This window comes from Anser cygnoides, chromosome 12, assembly GCF_040182565.1.
Source record: "Anser cygnoides isolate HZ-2024a breed goose chromosome 12, Taihu_goose_T2T_genome, whole genome shotgun sequence".
Lineage (NCBI taxonomy): Eukaryota > Metazoa > Chordata > Aves > Anseriformes > Anatidae > Anser > Anser cygnoides.
Genome location: NC_089884.1, coordinates 144943 through 159071, shown reverse-complemented (window position 1 = coordinate 159071; position 14129 = coordinate 144943). Strand labels below are relative to the sequence as shown.

Sequence of the window (14129 nt, the reverse complement as noted above, 5' to 3'; positions counted from 1 at the left end):
AGAAGCTCATTCTCAAAAGAAATGTCACAAAGCAGGTAAAAATAGTAATTATAAAAGATGCAGTAGGCCTTACACCAGATCTTTTTTATGCTGCAGCCATTAGAGGTGTTCTACCTCTCACTTTGAACTCGAGTAGTTTTGGTTACACAAGATGATTTCATTGAATTGTGAGGCTATGGTGCTGCTAAGGTACACCACATAAGCTGGAATGGGAGTTTTTGGCTGCAGAAGGGTCTCATGCTCTTGAACTTGGCTATCAGCACTGATTGGATTTTGAATCCACATGTAAAAGTTTCTGTTGTTGTTAAATCTTACTACCTTATTTACTATGTTATCTTGCAGTCTCCTGTTAAGTGCTTGTCTGGTCTTCCCCACAAGTCCCAACAAACCAGTCTGAGCAGCATGAATGTACCAAACCATTCTAACTGTTTCAGCAGGAAATGACCTGTCTAGTAGAACACTGCACAGTCTAAAAGTTTTGGCATTTATTTGGTTAACAGTGGTCAACAGTACAAGTCAGTCAGTGGATGCTTCAGTACATTGGTTTTCTGAAATAGAAATTTCATTATACTAAGCTATCGTTGACTTTCAATAATAATTTGGATGTCTTAAAACTAGCAATTTCCTAATTCAACTTAATTTTACTGAGTACCACAGTGGAGTAAGCAAGAACCCTGAATGACCCTTAAAAAAAAGTGTTGTTAATTCTTAAAAAAAAAAAAAATCATCCTTTGCTTTTATAAACCCATTTTACTTCACTAAAAGGATGACCTAATTCCAGATTAACAGGAGTTATAAATGACTGGTGCCCAGCTGTTGTTTCAAGTGATTGTTCAAATAATAATAGAGACCAGAACACAATTTCAAGCTGTATGTACTGATTTTTTTTTTCAGATTGTGACCATATATTAGAAACAATTTTCTCTCTCCCTCAGATGTTACACAACTGAAAGATACCTAAATTAACTCTGAACACATTTTTGACTTCAAGTCTGAGATGGATACAGCTAGACAGAACTACAGCATGTGACCCTGAAAGCTGTTCTACTTTTTCAAACTAGACTACATGGTCAGTCTAAGCAGAAGTGCTACTTTGCTTAGACTGAAGACTTGGGACTCTTCAACCTGTAACTGGGGAGAACTAATCGTTTTTGAAATCACAAGGACAGATGGTAAATTTAATGTTATTAAACAAATTCTGCATTATTAGTACTGGAAAACACCTGTTGAAAGTTGTTAACAAAAATTGAGATGACTGCATACTTGCTTGAGATTTTAACTGAGATCTCTGTAACATGAATCAGTATTATAATGTCCTGGTGAACTTTTTGGTCGTTCCCAGATCTCAGCATTTATTTATGAGACTGAGCGCCTCAAATACATCTTCTAACATGAATGCTCTTGACCCTCTTTTTGGACAGTTACATTTTCACTGGTATCATTTCTGCATGTCAGCTACTAATCAAGGTCCATTAACAAAAACATGAGGTAGCGACAACAGCTGGCAGAGTACGTTCCTAGATATCATCCACAGCATTCTGAAATGATACATGTAACAGAAAGGAGGTTGATATCATGCACTAATAAGACAGTGGTTTTAGTATTTAATGAGAGTCTGTCTCACTTTGGAGCAAACCTCATTCAAAATCCTCTATATACAGTAAAGTACAGGCCAAGCTGTCAGATGGCTTATATAGTAAATATAGTTTAAAGCAAATTTTCACTGAGAAAACTTAATACTGGACAGGATCTCTATCTTCATCATTTTCTACTTTTAAATGTTCAGTATACTCTGCATTTAAAAAAAAATCAGCCTTTTATAGAAGTTATTTTAAAGCATATACTGTTCTGAAGTTTCGGAAATAACATTCTCCATCACATTTGCATTTCTGAAGTGACCTTGCTTTTATTAAGTTCTTGCCACTGTACCAGAACAGTCATTTCCATTTACTTTACTATCTAACTTTTCCTAAATGCTACTCGCTTTGCTACATTTTCAGCTCCAAATTTTGCTATCAATTTACTTCTGACATGCTCATCATCCTTTTGCAATTCTAAATCGTCCTCTCTGCTCCACACAGGGTATCCATCCAAACGCTGCCCTGTCTGCAGAAAGTATGATGTAGTCTCCACTTCACCAGTGTTTTTCAGAAAGGCCTGTGTAACAGTGAACAGGTCCACGTTAAACCTTTCCATGAAGTGCCGCATAGTTTTCACTACTTCTCCCACCACACTGGAAGAAGAGCAAGCGCTTCTTGGTCTGTCTTCCCTTTGTAATTGAGTGCCAGGGAAAGCACAGTCCTCCATCCCAGTCTTCAAACCAGCTGCCATTTCACGTGGAGACTTTCCCCCTCCAACTTGTGTAGGAAGTTGTTCTAGAGCATCTGAGGTGTCACTTCCTGACTAAAAGTAAGAGGAATCATCAGTTAGGTATACTTCCCAGCAAGCTTCTGTTATTACTGCTACCCTGTGATCACTATCTTTCACCACGACTTTCTATAACATATAAAGACACACTCTAATTACTGGACACATTGAAATTCAGTGACTGAAGTGAGGCAATATATGTTAACAAGGATATACAAGATCACAGAAAAGCATGACATATAAGGGAATATTTCAAAGAATCATAAAATATGTGAGTTGGAAGGGACCCACAAGGTTCACTGAGTCCAACTTCTGGGTTCCCACAGAACCAGCCCCCCAAAAATCAGACCATGTGTCTGAGTGTTTTCCAAACGCTTCTTGAACTCGGGCAGACTCGGTGCTGTGACCACTTCCCTAGGGAGCCTGTTCCAGTGCCTGACCACCCTCTGGGTGAAAAGCTTTTTCCCAATATCCAGCCTGAACCTCCCCATTTGAACAACCTAAGTACAAAAAGCAAAGATAAACGTTAATGCAACTGCGTGAACATTTTATGCCCAAGGTAAAAGCTGCCAATACAGCTCCAACACATCATAGCATGTAACAGTCACAATAATCTCCTCAGCTGAACTTTGGGCAGAGAATCAAGCTATACAAATGGGCCCTACTGCACGTGCTACAGTGAGATGCTGCTCATCACAAGCCACATAGTTCACAGCTCACACGAAGCTCCCATTTCGCCATAGCCGAAGGGGCATCACGGTGCAAAGCAGTTCAAGAATTTAACTGAGCTACAGCATGGGAAAGCCGTTCCGTGGCAGCCAGGGCTGCTGCGCGCAGCTCGCTCTCAACGGCACAGCAGCGGCTGTGGCCCCGCCGCCGGCCGCGGGGACCCGCTCCCAGGCCGGCCGCCGACGCTCACCTCGTCGCTTTCGAACTCCCGGTTCGCTGCCTCGAAAATGCCCATGCCTTGTACGCGCTCCTCCTCTGCCTGCTGGGGCTCTGCGGGAAGACGCGGTCAATGGCTGCCGAGCCCGGGCCGCCGCCGCGACCCCCCCGCCCCCCGTCGGCCGTCCCCAGCTCACCCCCGTGCAGCGGCCTCAAGTGCCGCAGGTAGCGGTCGCGCATGGCCTGCCAGGTGTGCCGCGTCAGGCCGGCCCCCTCCAGCTCCTTCCACAGCGTCCTGCCGCCCACCCGCCTCCCGCCCCGCCCGCGCACGGCCTGCAGCAGCGCCGCGTCCTCCGCCTCCGTGAAGGCGAGGCGGCCGCGCGGCGAGGCGGCGGGCGGCGCGGGCGGCGCGGCGGGCAGCCGGAAGGGCTCCAGCGGCAGGCGCTGGTTGCGCTCCACGCACTCCGTCACGTACTCGGCGGAGACGGCCCCGCCGGGCACCACCTCGCCGGGCTGCGCCAAGAGCACGGCGCCCGGTTCCTGGATGCGGCACAGCCGCCCCCCGCCCGCCAGCAGCAGGGGCGCCAGGCGCAGCTTGGTCAGCCCAGGCCGCACGTAGAACCGCATCGGTCTCCCATCGTCCCACAGGAACAGCTGTCGCGAGCGCCCTGCCGGCGCGTTCCCGCCCGCCGCCATCGCCCCCCCTGGCGCGCAGGCGCCGCGGTACAGGAAGCGCCGCGGGAGCAGCGAAGATGGCGGCCGCAGCGGAGCGGGCTTGTGATGCGGGGGACGCTGAGCCGCGCCTCAGTAAAAAGTGAGGGTGGGCGGGCAGGGCCGGGCCGGGCAGGGCAACTGAGCTGAGCTGAGCTGAGCTGAGCTGAGCTGAGCTGAGCTGAGCTGAGCTGAGCTGAGCTGAGCTGAGCTGAGCGTCCGGCGTGCGCCGCCAGCTGATCCGTTGGAGCGCGCCATGCTGAGCCCCGCCGCTGCGCGGCTCCGCGGCTGGGCCTGGAGGGCCGCGCCCGCGCTCCGATGGCGCCAGGCACTTCATGACCAAAGCAGGTCGGTGCTTTGCGATCTGGCCGGGCCCACCTCTTTCCTCATGAAGTCCCGGCCGGCGGGGCCGGGGTCTATGGGGCCCTGCGCTCCACGGCGAGCGGGCCGCGAAGGCGGCAGCGGGAATCTGAAGTAGAGCCTGACTTTAACCGGGGGAGAGTTTGCCTTGTTTCACTTACCTGCTGCGTGGGGTAGCTCTGCTTCTGTGAAGGCTCATATAAGGGGGCCTGCAGAGGAACCTTGGGCTCCCAGGGAACGCATCCTCAAGGTTTGTTTACACAATACTTAATTCAGCTTTAGTTTTCTCTGAGTATTTGTATCTCTTAAGGAATGAACTAAAAGCCTTCAGAGAAGGAAACACTTAAACATGCTTAAGTTTTATTTTGACTTTAGGGCAGAGTAAGGGAAATGAGAGGGCTATTTTTACAGTAAGGTTTTGGTAGAATCTGGCCAAGTGCTTTCTCATACAAGTATCAAAGTACCTGATGCATCTGTTTTCCTTCTGTTTTACAGCGAGCTGAAGAGGCGTTTGAAGGCTGAAAGAAAAATAGCTGAAAAAGAGGCAAAGCAGAAAGAACAAAGTGAAAAGCATTCAAATAAGCCTTCCTTGGCTTCTGACTCTGAGAATAACATTGGTGCTGATGAGGAAAACTTGGATCCAAATGTGAGGATCTGGCCCTGTGCTTATTACTGTTTTGAGAATAAATATTGTTGATTTACATTTGATTTTTATTCAGAATGAACTAAATGGTTAAAAGGGGGAGAGAGATACATATTCCCAAGTCAGGGTAGCAGTGTTTTAATGTGTAAAATACTTTAAGATTCTAACAAAATCATTCAGTCTTGTTTGTTTGTTGTTACAGCAATACTACAAGATCCGTAGCCATGCAATCCAGCAGCTGCAGGGCACCAATGAAGATCCTTATCCCCACAAGTTCCACGTAGACTTGTCTCTCTCAGATTTTATAGAGAAATACAGTCACTTGCAGCCAGGAGATCACCTGACAGACGTTACAGTGAGAGTGGCAGGTAAAAGCTAGTCTGGAATACAGAAGGATAGTCTGTTGCTTTTCAGAGTTAAGTCCTAGCTGGTTTTAGAGGTGGGGTGGTCTGTTTTCAAATTTTGCTGATCCTCTTAGTCATGAAGCTAAGTCTGTAGCAGTGTTATGCTATTCAGGACAGGCTTTCAGACTGAGTGGATTGTTGCAACATACCTTACAAGTATAACATTAGATTGTGATTTTTGCTCCAGGACCCAAAGCTCATGTGAACTTTTGTGCAGTCATGTTAGTTTTAAGACGTTAACTGCTTCTCTTCCACATTTAGTGATCAGTTCAGAACTGACAGTCTTTTTTACTGGTGGTGGTAATATTGTGGCTTGTGCCCTTCTGTTAGGGACATGTTTCTCAGTGTTCTGCATGCTTTTGGTATTTAGGTCGAATCCACGCAAAGCGTGCCTCTGGAGGGAAACTGATTTTCTATGATCTTCGTGGTGAAGGAGTCAAGTTGCAGGTCATGGCAAATTCCAGGTAAGTAGAAGTATTTTGAGTAGCATTCTAAACTGAACTGTGCTCTAGGACTTAGAAACGTGTATTTGGGCATCCAGTTCTTTCATCGCCTTAGCTAAGCTGTTTGGCTAGGGATTGGCTTAGGTAGGCAGGTAGTGTTTTGCTTAGGCCGTTATATACGGCTTCCTTCTTAGAAGAATTCTTGTTTTTAAGAATTTGGCCTGAGGAGAGACTTGCAGGACCGTTGGAATGTTGAACTTCAAGCAAAACTACTTACTTTTTTTTTTTTTGTAATTACAGGCTTTATAAATCTGAGGAAGAATATTTCTGTATTAACAACAAGCTGCGTCGTGGGGACATTATTGGTGTAGAAGGAAATCCCGGGAAAACAAAGAAAGGGGAACTGAGTATTATTCCTTATGAAATAATTCTGTTATCTCCATGCCTGCACATGTTGCCTCATCTTCACTTTGGCCTCAAAGATAAGGTAAGGTACCTGCCATACGTGTGACTCTTGGAGGTGATTTGACAGCTAGTTCTGAATGGATGACCTTTTATATCTGCTGATGGTACCAGTGAACAAAGAGTCATTCATCTTGTTTTGGTACTTTTTTCTTTGGCAGTACATTTTGTCTAGCTTGTTCTAAAAATATTTGTTCTTTTCAGGAAACTAGATATCGTCAGAGATACTTGGATTTAATTCTTAATGATTATGTGAGGCAAAAATTTATAACCCGTGCAAAGATTGTGACATATATCCGGAGCTTTCTAGATGAATTGGGCTTCCTAGAGGTAAGGCTTTATCGTTTGTTTCTGTCTGCGTACTCAATGTGTTTGGGGCTTCTCAGCTTCAGGGATACCGTATATTCAGGCTCACATGTGAAATATTTATAGAGTGAAAGCAATTACCTCAACACGGTGTGTTTATCAGTTTCAGGTAACAGGAGCTGTTTTTTTTTTCTCTCTTTTTAAAGTTAAGACTATTGCTCAGTTGGTAGCCTGTGATTCAGAAAACATTTATCAAGGTAGTACTTCAAACTACTGTTGTCTTTTCCTTATTTCAGTAACATAAGGTAGAAGTGACATCTTTGCAATGGCATTTTGCTTCTGGAGATAAATGCAGGTTTTACTTCCTGTAAGTAAAATTAATTTTATCTTAAGCTCTCTTGAAGAGTAGTATATTAGAAAATAATACTAGCTCTGCTCTCTGTTGCATCCAGATTTTTAGTTGTATTTTATAGTTAGCAAAGAGATGAGAACTTAATATAGTTCCATTAAGAGTTTATCAGCCGAATCTGCAAAATCTGCCATTGGAGTTTTTTGAGAGCAGAGGAAGGATGAAGCAGTCTGAACCTGTGCTATGTCATCTCTGTCTTGCCATGTAATGGCTTTAAAATATTTCTTCGATTTTTTTTGCTTTTTGCTTTTTTTTTTTGCTTTTAATCTAGTACTTACAAATTATACTATTTTGACAATAATTTGATGAAAGAGAACCATGAGAGTCCTTCTCAATTTATGCAAAGTGTAAATACACAAACAAAATAGAAGGCAGAGGAGTCAGGGAATGGTCTGTGATCTAGAGATGCACGAGTCAATGCTGAGTCATCAGTGTCCATATGGCATGATGTAGTGTCATACCATGGGCAGGTACTAGCTTGATTTTGAGAAAAATACAGCTGAACTGTCATAGGTATTGTACCGTGCTCTCCAGGTTACTGTCAGGCCTTGTTTGCAGTCAGTTCAATGCTACGAAGTTAAACTGCATTTCTGATTCCAGTACTGTCTGGGATGCTCACTGCATTCTGTTTTCTGAAGCTCAGCCTGATTTATAGTGCAGATGTGTTTGGAGAAACCCATTAATTCAAAATACTTGTTTAGAGACCTATATTAATACATATCTTAGAACATTCCTCTCTTTTTCAAGTTCTAGCTGCGTTCTTGTTCTGTCATTATCACGCATCAGCTTCTGGTTTTGCCCTGATCTTTGTTTTTTCCCAGAAGCCCTGAGTCTCATTGTAGTTCCTCTTCTGCACTGCTATAAATAGTTCTGTTGTGAATTATGAAATACCTGTTTTCATGATTTGAGGTTACTAACAGGAGATTAAATCTTGTTGGTAGTGAGGTATGAGGATATAGCAGGCATCCTGAAGTTCTTCATGCTGATGTGTAAGCCAAGCCTGTATGTCAGCACAGCAGATTAAATAGCGTATCTCCCACAGAATCAATTAGAAAATCATTTTTATCATTTGGGCAGACTTATAAAGGAGGAGCTGGTTGTATTGTTTTGCCACTTTCACCTGTACTCTGAGTACGGGGCTGAGGTTTGATTTGTAAATAATTCTGCCATTCCATTTTTCCAAAGGTCATCTTTATTTTGTTACTTGCCTGTCAGGTTCTTCTTTCCCTGAATTTGATGTTGAACTTAAGTCTGTTTCTCTTGCAGTTGATAGTGTATATTCTTTGCAATATTATTGACTGCGTGGGAGAAATGGCCTTTACTACAGAATTGTTTTCGTATACTGGAATGTCAAAGACTAAATGAAATGCAGAGATTTTTTTCACCGGGGTAGCTGTGGTTGGTTGGTTTTCTTGTTTTACGGAGTTCTGCTGTGGAAACAGAAATACCCTAAGGATGAAAGCAGGGTAGGTATTGAGGAGGAGCCTGGAAATATTTATGCCAATGTTAAATTCCGTTATTTTGTTACTATTTTACAGATTGAAACTCCTATGATGAATATAATTCCAGGTGGAGCCATGGCAAGACCTTTTATCACATACCACAATGAGCTTGATATGAATTTATATATGAGAATTGCTCCAGAGCTTTACCATAAGGTAAAATACTAGCCCCTCATGGTTAATCCTATATTCTCCAGCCTGTTGTGATCTCACAGAATGGTTGAGGTTGGAAGGGGTCTCTGGAGGTCATCTGTCCAAACACCCTATTCAAGCAGGGCCACCTAGAGCAAGTTGCCCAGGACCGTATCCAGACAGCTTCTGAATATCTCCAAAGAGGTGATTTAACAACCTCTCTGGGCAGACTGTGCCAGTGCTCAGTCAACCACACGATACAAAAGCTACCTGATATTCAGATGGAGCCTCCTGTATTCCAATTTGTACCCACTGATTCTTTTCTTGTCACTGGGCACCACTGAAGTGAGTCTGGCTCCATCTTCACGTTCTTTCTTCAGTTATTTATATATATTGATAAGATTTCCTCTGGAGCCTTGCCTAGCCTAGACAGTCCCATCTTTCTCAGCCTTTCCTCATTGCAGAATTGTTCCCTAATTCATCTTAGTGGCCCTTCACTGGACTCTCTCCAGTGTGACTGTGTCTCTGTTGCACTGGGGTCCAGAACTGGACACAGTACTCCAGGTGTTGCCTCGCTAGTGCTGAGTGGAAAGGAAGGATCACCTCCCTTGACCTGCTGGCAGTACTTTGCCTAGTGCAGCCAAGAGCGCTATTAGCCTTCTTAGCGGCAAGGGCACATCTCATTCTTTAAAATAAACAAACAAACAAACAAATACATAAATAAATTAGGATTATTCCTGAAGAACAGTAGACTCAGTGGATTAGTGGAAACAAAATGAATCTTGAATCAGCTTTTTCAGATCATGTTGTAGTTATGCTTGTATGAGCTCTTTTCAGTTCTTTGAAAATGTTAGTATTTACTAGAATTTCCTTTTGTTTAGATGGTGGTGGTTGGAGGCTTGGACAGAGTATATGAAATTGGGCGTCAGTTCCGGAATGAAGGAATTGATTTGACTCACAACCCTGAGTTCACAACTTGTGAATTCTATATGGCTTATGCGGACTACCATGACTTGATGGAAATTACAGAGAAGTTGCTTTCAGGTGACATATGCAATATTAATTAAAAAAGAAGAAGAATCTCCAGAAAGAATTTTATATTATGCTGTGTACTCTCCTCTATACTGTTGTAGGGATGGTGAAACATATTACTGGAAGCTACAAGATCACTTATCATCCAGATGGTCAAGATGGACAGGCATATGAGATAGATTTTACCCTTCCCTTCCGACGCATTAGCATGGTGGATGAATTGGAAAAGGTTCTAGGAGTGAAATTTCCATCAGCCGAGTCCTTTGAAACTGAAGGTTAGGTGGTGTTTATGCATGTCCTGTTATTCTTACTTAACACACACAAAGGTTTGAAGTCCTCAGCCTGCAGTCTGTCAGCTACTTTTTTGAAGTGGTATCAGTACGTGGGATTGACTTGCTCGTTTTATCTGTTACACGAGAGTCCAGAATGAAATGAAGCCTTCGTGCCGTGCAGTTTCTAGCAAGTTCTGACTCTTTCACCTCTTCCTTTGTGGAGTATATATAATGCTGTATACTCAGAAGACGTAATCTGAGGAGTTCTTGATCTGTTAAAGAAACACACGGCTTTTTGTTTCTTATTTCTTCCATCTTTTGTGTAATTGAGTCTCCATGCCTGTGATCGTAGGTTAGGAGTAAGATTATTTTGGGCATTCTTCGAAGTGTGTGTATCTGCTATTTTATTCTTGAAATCATAATTTGTAAGGAAACACGTTCATACACTTTCTAGTGCCTTTTTTTTGGTTTGTTTGTTTTGTTTTTGTTTTGTTTTAAATAATAATACCTGACAGTTATGATGCGGGATTGTATGTAACTATTTTCTGAGTTTCTGAAATGCGAAATAACTTAGATTTTAATGTAAACTGATTAAAAACAAAAAGCAAACAAACAAAAAAACACTACTTTTGTAGTGTTTGAAACTGACATCTGAGCTAATATTTTCCATGATGATTTCTGCTATTAATGTTTTCCACTGTCGAGATTTAAAGAACCACTCTAAAACATTTTGAAGTATGCAGGAAGAAAAGATGTGGCTGCCTGGATGGCTTTTTTAATTTTTTGTCTGCAACTGTGTTAGAAACTCGCAGGTTCTTTGATGACCTTTGTGTGGCAAGAAATGTTGAGTGTCCACCTCCCAGGACAACGGCCAGGCTTCTTGACAGAGTAAGTAACAGTGATTTTTTGATAGTCCTAACATCTTTCAGGATCTATCTGTATCAATAGAAGTCTCTTCAGAACAAGTTTAGCTGCATGTGACAAAATACACTGACATGGGCTAAAGCTGTTTCTTTATGACAGTGATAAAACTTGTTGTATCAAAATCCTATTGTCTACACTAAAATGTAGTTGACTGATACCTGCTTAATATGAGACCTAGAGAATTTTAGCATAAAAACTGTTTTCCTATGCCCCTAAAAATCTGCTTTATCTTTATGTCAATTTTTTCTCAAGAGACCTGTTTGTTTGTATGTATCTTATCAAACTGGTAGGCTTCCCATATAGTTCTTTTATCAACTGTATTAAGTCTTTTCCTTTGTACCCAGCATATATTGCCTTATAGAACCTGTTAACAAAAATAGTAACATAATTTCATTTGCACATCATAACAAGGGCCAATAAGAAAAGCAGCAGAAAAAAAAAACAGCTATGTCATTGTTTCTTATCCAGCTAGGACATATGTGCTCTATTAATGAGAACATTACCATGATTAAGCATTATTAGTTGAGAAACATCTCACTTTTATAGTACATTCTTCAGTACTGAAGAGAAGGAAATAAGATGTTTGGGAAAGGCAGTGCTGGGAAGTGATATTGTACTCTACACAAGTTTTGCTTTTGTTTTCCCAGTTAGTCGGTGAATTTCTGGAAGTCACTTGTATCAACCCAACATTCATCTGTGATCACCCTCAGATCATGAGTCCTCTAGCCAAATGGTAAGAGTATGAGACACAGTTAGTATGTAACTGTCCTTAATCGTCTACTCCTACTTTATTAAAAAAAAAAAAAAAAAAGTCACGTGTGAACAGGAGATACTGGTGTTACATACTAGTTTGCTCTTACACCAATCCGGGTAGGTGTTGGTTCTTGAACTTTGAAGCCCAGCATCCAGAGAACAGGTGTGCTCATATTGAGTAGTTTAAAGTTTTGACAGCTGTTACTGCTAAATGTGGGTAGACTTCCTGAAGTCATGTATGTGCTCTATTGCTTTTGTAAAGCTATTTATTTTAAGGTGTGGTTGATTTGCCTTCTTGATGTAGGCATCGCACTCATCGGGGACTAACAGAACGTTTTGAACTCTTTGTGATGAAGAAGGAAGTGTGCAATGCGTACACAGAACTTAATGATCCTTTCCGGCAGCGGCAGCTTTTTGAGGATCAGGCCAAGGTAGGGTGTTTGCTGATAGTGAATCAATGATTTAGACGTGTAAGTAAAGAGTATTTTCTATGTCTAATTCCAAATCTGTCACTAGTCCCTACTGCTGAAAAGGGTCGTTAATACTTTGAGTGAGTGTTCCTCACTCAAGTGAAAGCCTGCCATTAAAACTTACTTCCTCTTAAAGGAACCTTGCTCTAAGGTAAACATGTCTAAACTCTTCTGTTGATTAGTTTATAGTAGCACTGCTAGGTTTTGGAATAGCATGCGCTTTTTTTCTACCTGAAGTACTAATCTGAAAAAAGCAGATGTGCAGAGTGTTTTCTCTGTGTTACTTGGATTGAAAGTGAGTTATTTTTCCACAATTAAGCCTTCATGTAATCATACTACATCATACTTCCAGTTTCTTAAATAAATTTCCATGTCCAGTAAAAGTTTGAATGTTGAGTCTAATTTTCAGAACTCTGAGGTCTTTTAAATTGTTTCACAGAATAGAGCTGCAAACTGGAAATTATTATGCCTGGAAATTGATAGCACTAGGTGTCTCTACATATGTCTGGGAAAGGAGGGACTCAAACTGGCTTTGTTATTAATTACATATACACGCACATGGATGCGTGTGCACACATAATTGAGGTCAGATGGTGTGGTCTGCAGAAGGAGAGTTCCTGTTATTCCTACTGTTTCTGATGGCTTCACAGTACCTGAGAGGATTAAACAGTTACCAAAACAGGAAAATATGTTAACTAACTAACTTGTTAGTAAATTTCAAAATGTTCAGTCAGTGTGAATATTGTTAAAGATTTCTTTTTCTTGGGTCTGCTGTATGTTTATTTGCCCTTGTTGTCTGATTATGGCTAGTCTCTGCAGACCTGTGATTATGTATGTATTGAATGAAAATTTGCCTGAAAACTTAAGGGGGAAATTGAGTCAAAGGGTGGCAGTTCACATTTCAGGATTTCAGATTCAGGCAGAAAAGTTCCAACACTGACATTTTGTAAACTTGAGGGGGTCAACTAGTCTGCATTTTTATTATCATCACCTTTAGCACTTGGATGCTGTTAGGGCCAATTTATGTAAGAAGTATTAATTACTATCTCAGTGTCAGGGATTTTAATCTTTCTACTTGAGAGAGGAAAAAAGCAACTGTTTAATTTTGTTTCATGGAGCAATTGCTGGTGATTCAAATGATTCTGGTTCTTAGTTGTTTCTGCAAACGTTAAAGGGGGATTTGGAAGCGATAAAGAACCTGAGAAGCTTTTGAAAGCAATTTATTCCACTGTGGTCTGCTGCCATCTGTCTCCGGAGATTGCTTGTACTGAAGCAAAGAGGCTGAGCGTTTCTCTAGAAAAGAAACTTCTAGATCACAAAGAAGTTGAGCTTAGAGTTGATTTGGAAGCACCTGTACAGCCAGCTTCCACAGCTTGCTTTTTCCAGGTGATGAATTTCCCTCATTTGTTACTCACTTTTGTGGCTGCATAATGCTTTGGTTTTATCAGTTACATGGCCGCTACAAACATACTCCTTTCTGATGGCAACTAGTAGAACGGGTAGTATCTAGCTCTGTACGACCCTGCCTTTTATCGCTTATTTTCTCGTTTAGGCAAAGGCCGCAGGTGATGATGAAGCCATGTTTATTGATGAAAACTTCTGCACCGCACTGGAGTACGGCCTTCCTCCTACAGCTGGCTGGGGCATGGGAATCGATCGCTTCGCCATGTTCCTCACGGATTCCAGTAACATCAAGGTAAATGTTAGCGGGGGCGGCTGGGGAGCAGCCGCGCGGAACGCCGGCAGCCGCCCCTAGCCGCGGGCGCTGCGCCGCCCCCAGAAGCCGCCCGAGCCGCCGAGCGCCGCTCCTGGCCGCGTGCCGGGGCGGGGCCGGGCCGAGACGGGCTCTCGCGAGACTTGCGCGCCGCGGCGCTCTGCAGGCCGGGGGCCTGGCGCGCGCTGAGGGTGTCGATCTTCGCAGGAGGTGCTGCTCTTCCCCGCCATGAAGCCGGAGGACAAGAGGAAGGAGGCGCAGCCCGACCGGCCTGCCGAAGGCACCTCCGTGTGACGCCTGGGGCGGGTCGTCAATAAACGCAGCTCTTGTCTGCCGCGCG

General features: G+C 42.9%; 3 protein-coding genes across 5 annotated transcripts in view; 2 read left to right on the top strand and 1 right to left on the bottom strand.

Annotated features, from left to right (window-relative positions):
• Positions 1-1072, top strand: part of LOC106046629 (carbohydrate sulfotransferase 4) — a 17599-nt gene extending 16527 nt beyond the window's left edge. Inside the window, exon 3 of the transcript XR_010834423.1 lies at positions 936-1072. The gene's annotated coding sequence lies outside the window, so the exon portion shown is untranslated. The remainder of the gene's footprint in view (positions 1-935) is intronic.
• On the bottom strand, positions 471-3948 carry TERF2IP (TERF2 interacting protein). The gene is made up of 3 exons (XM_067004385.1): positions 3450-3948; positions 3287-3366; positions 471-2403 (listed from the first exon to the last, which is right to left on the bottom strand). Exons 1-3 carry the CDS (start codon positions 3946-3948, stop codon positions 1960-1962), a joined length of 1023 nt encoding a protein of 340 aa, XP_066860486.1. The 3' UTR covers positions 471-1959.
• KARS1 (lysyl-tRNA synthetase 1) lies at positions 3874-14127 on the top strand. 3 transcript variants are annotated; one of them, XM_048050444.1, is made up of 14 exons: positions 3874-4066; positions 4819-4969; positions 5169-5334; positions 5741-5834; positions 6114-6300; positions 6480-6605; positions 8529-8648; positions 9506-9668; positions 9758-9931; positions 10731-10816; positions 11500-11585; positions 11910-12036; positions 13628-13771; positions 13997-14127. In XM_048050444.1, exons 1-14 carry the CDS (start codon positions 4005-4007, stop codon positions 14081-14083), a joined length of 1773 nt encoding a protein of 590 aa, XP_047906401.1. In that variant the 5' UTR covers positions 3874-4004; the 3' UTR covers positions 14084-14127. The 3 variants fall into 3 exon arrangements, 2 of the variants coding, with proteins under 2 accessions (XP_047906401.1, XP_047906400.1); XR_010834421.1 differs by lacking the exons at positions 3874-4066; positions 13997-14127 and adding exons at positions 4117-4311; positions 13250-13461 and having other exon boundaries at positions 13628-13763; XM_048050443.2 differs by lacking the exon at positions 3874-4066 and adding an exon at positions 4118-4311.
• Positions 14128-14129: the final 2 nt, after the last annotated feature.

Bases quoted from the DNA above. Each gene is read 5' to 3' on its own strand.
- TERF2IP (XM_067004385.1), bottom strand. From the start codon at position 3,948: ATGGCGGCGGGCGGGAACGCGCCGGCAGGGCGCTCGCGACAGCTGTTC. The intron at 3,367-3,449 runs GTGAGCTGGGGA...GTCTTCCCGCAG, and splicing joins CTTGAGGCCGCTGCACGGGG to AGCCCCAGCAGGCAGAGGAG. The intron at 2,404-3,286 runs GTGAGCGTCGGC...TCTTACTTTTAG, and splicing joins GGGAGTTCGAAAGCGACGAG to TCAGGAAGTGACACCTCAGA.
- KARS1 (XM_048050443.2), top strand. From the start codon at position 4,220: ATGCTGAGCCCCGCCGCTGCGCGGCTCCGCGGCTGGGCCTGGAGGGCC. The intron at 5,835-6,113 runs GTAAGTAGAAGT...TTGTAATTACAG, and splicing joins CAGGTCATGGCAAATTCCAG to GCTTTATAAATCTGAGGAAG. The intron at 9,932-10,730 runs GTTAGGTGGTGT...CAACTGTGTTAG, and splicing joins CGAGTCCTTTGAAACTGAAG to AAACTCGCAGGTTCTTTGAT.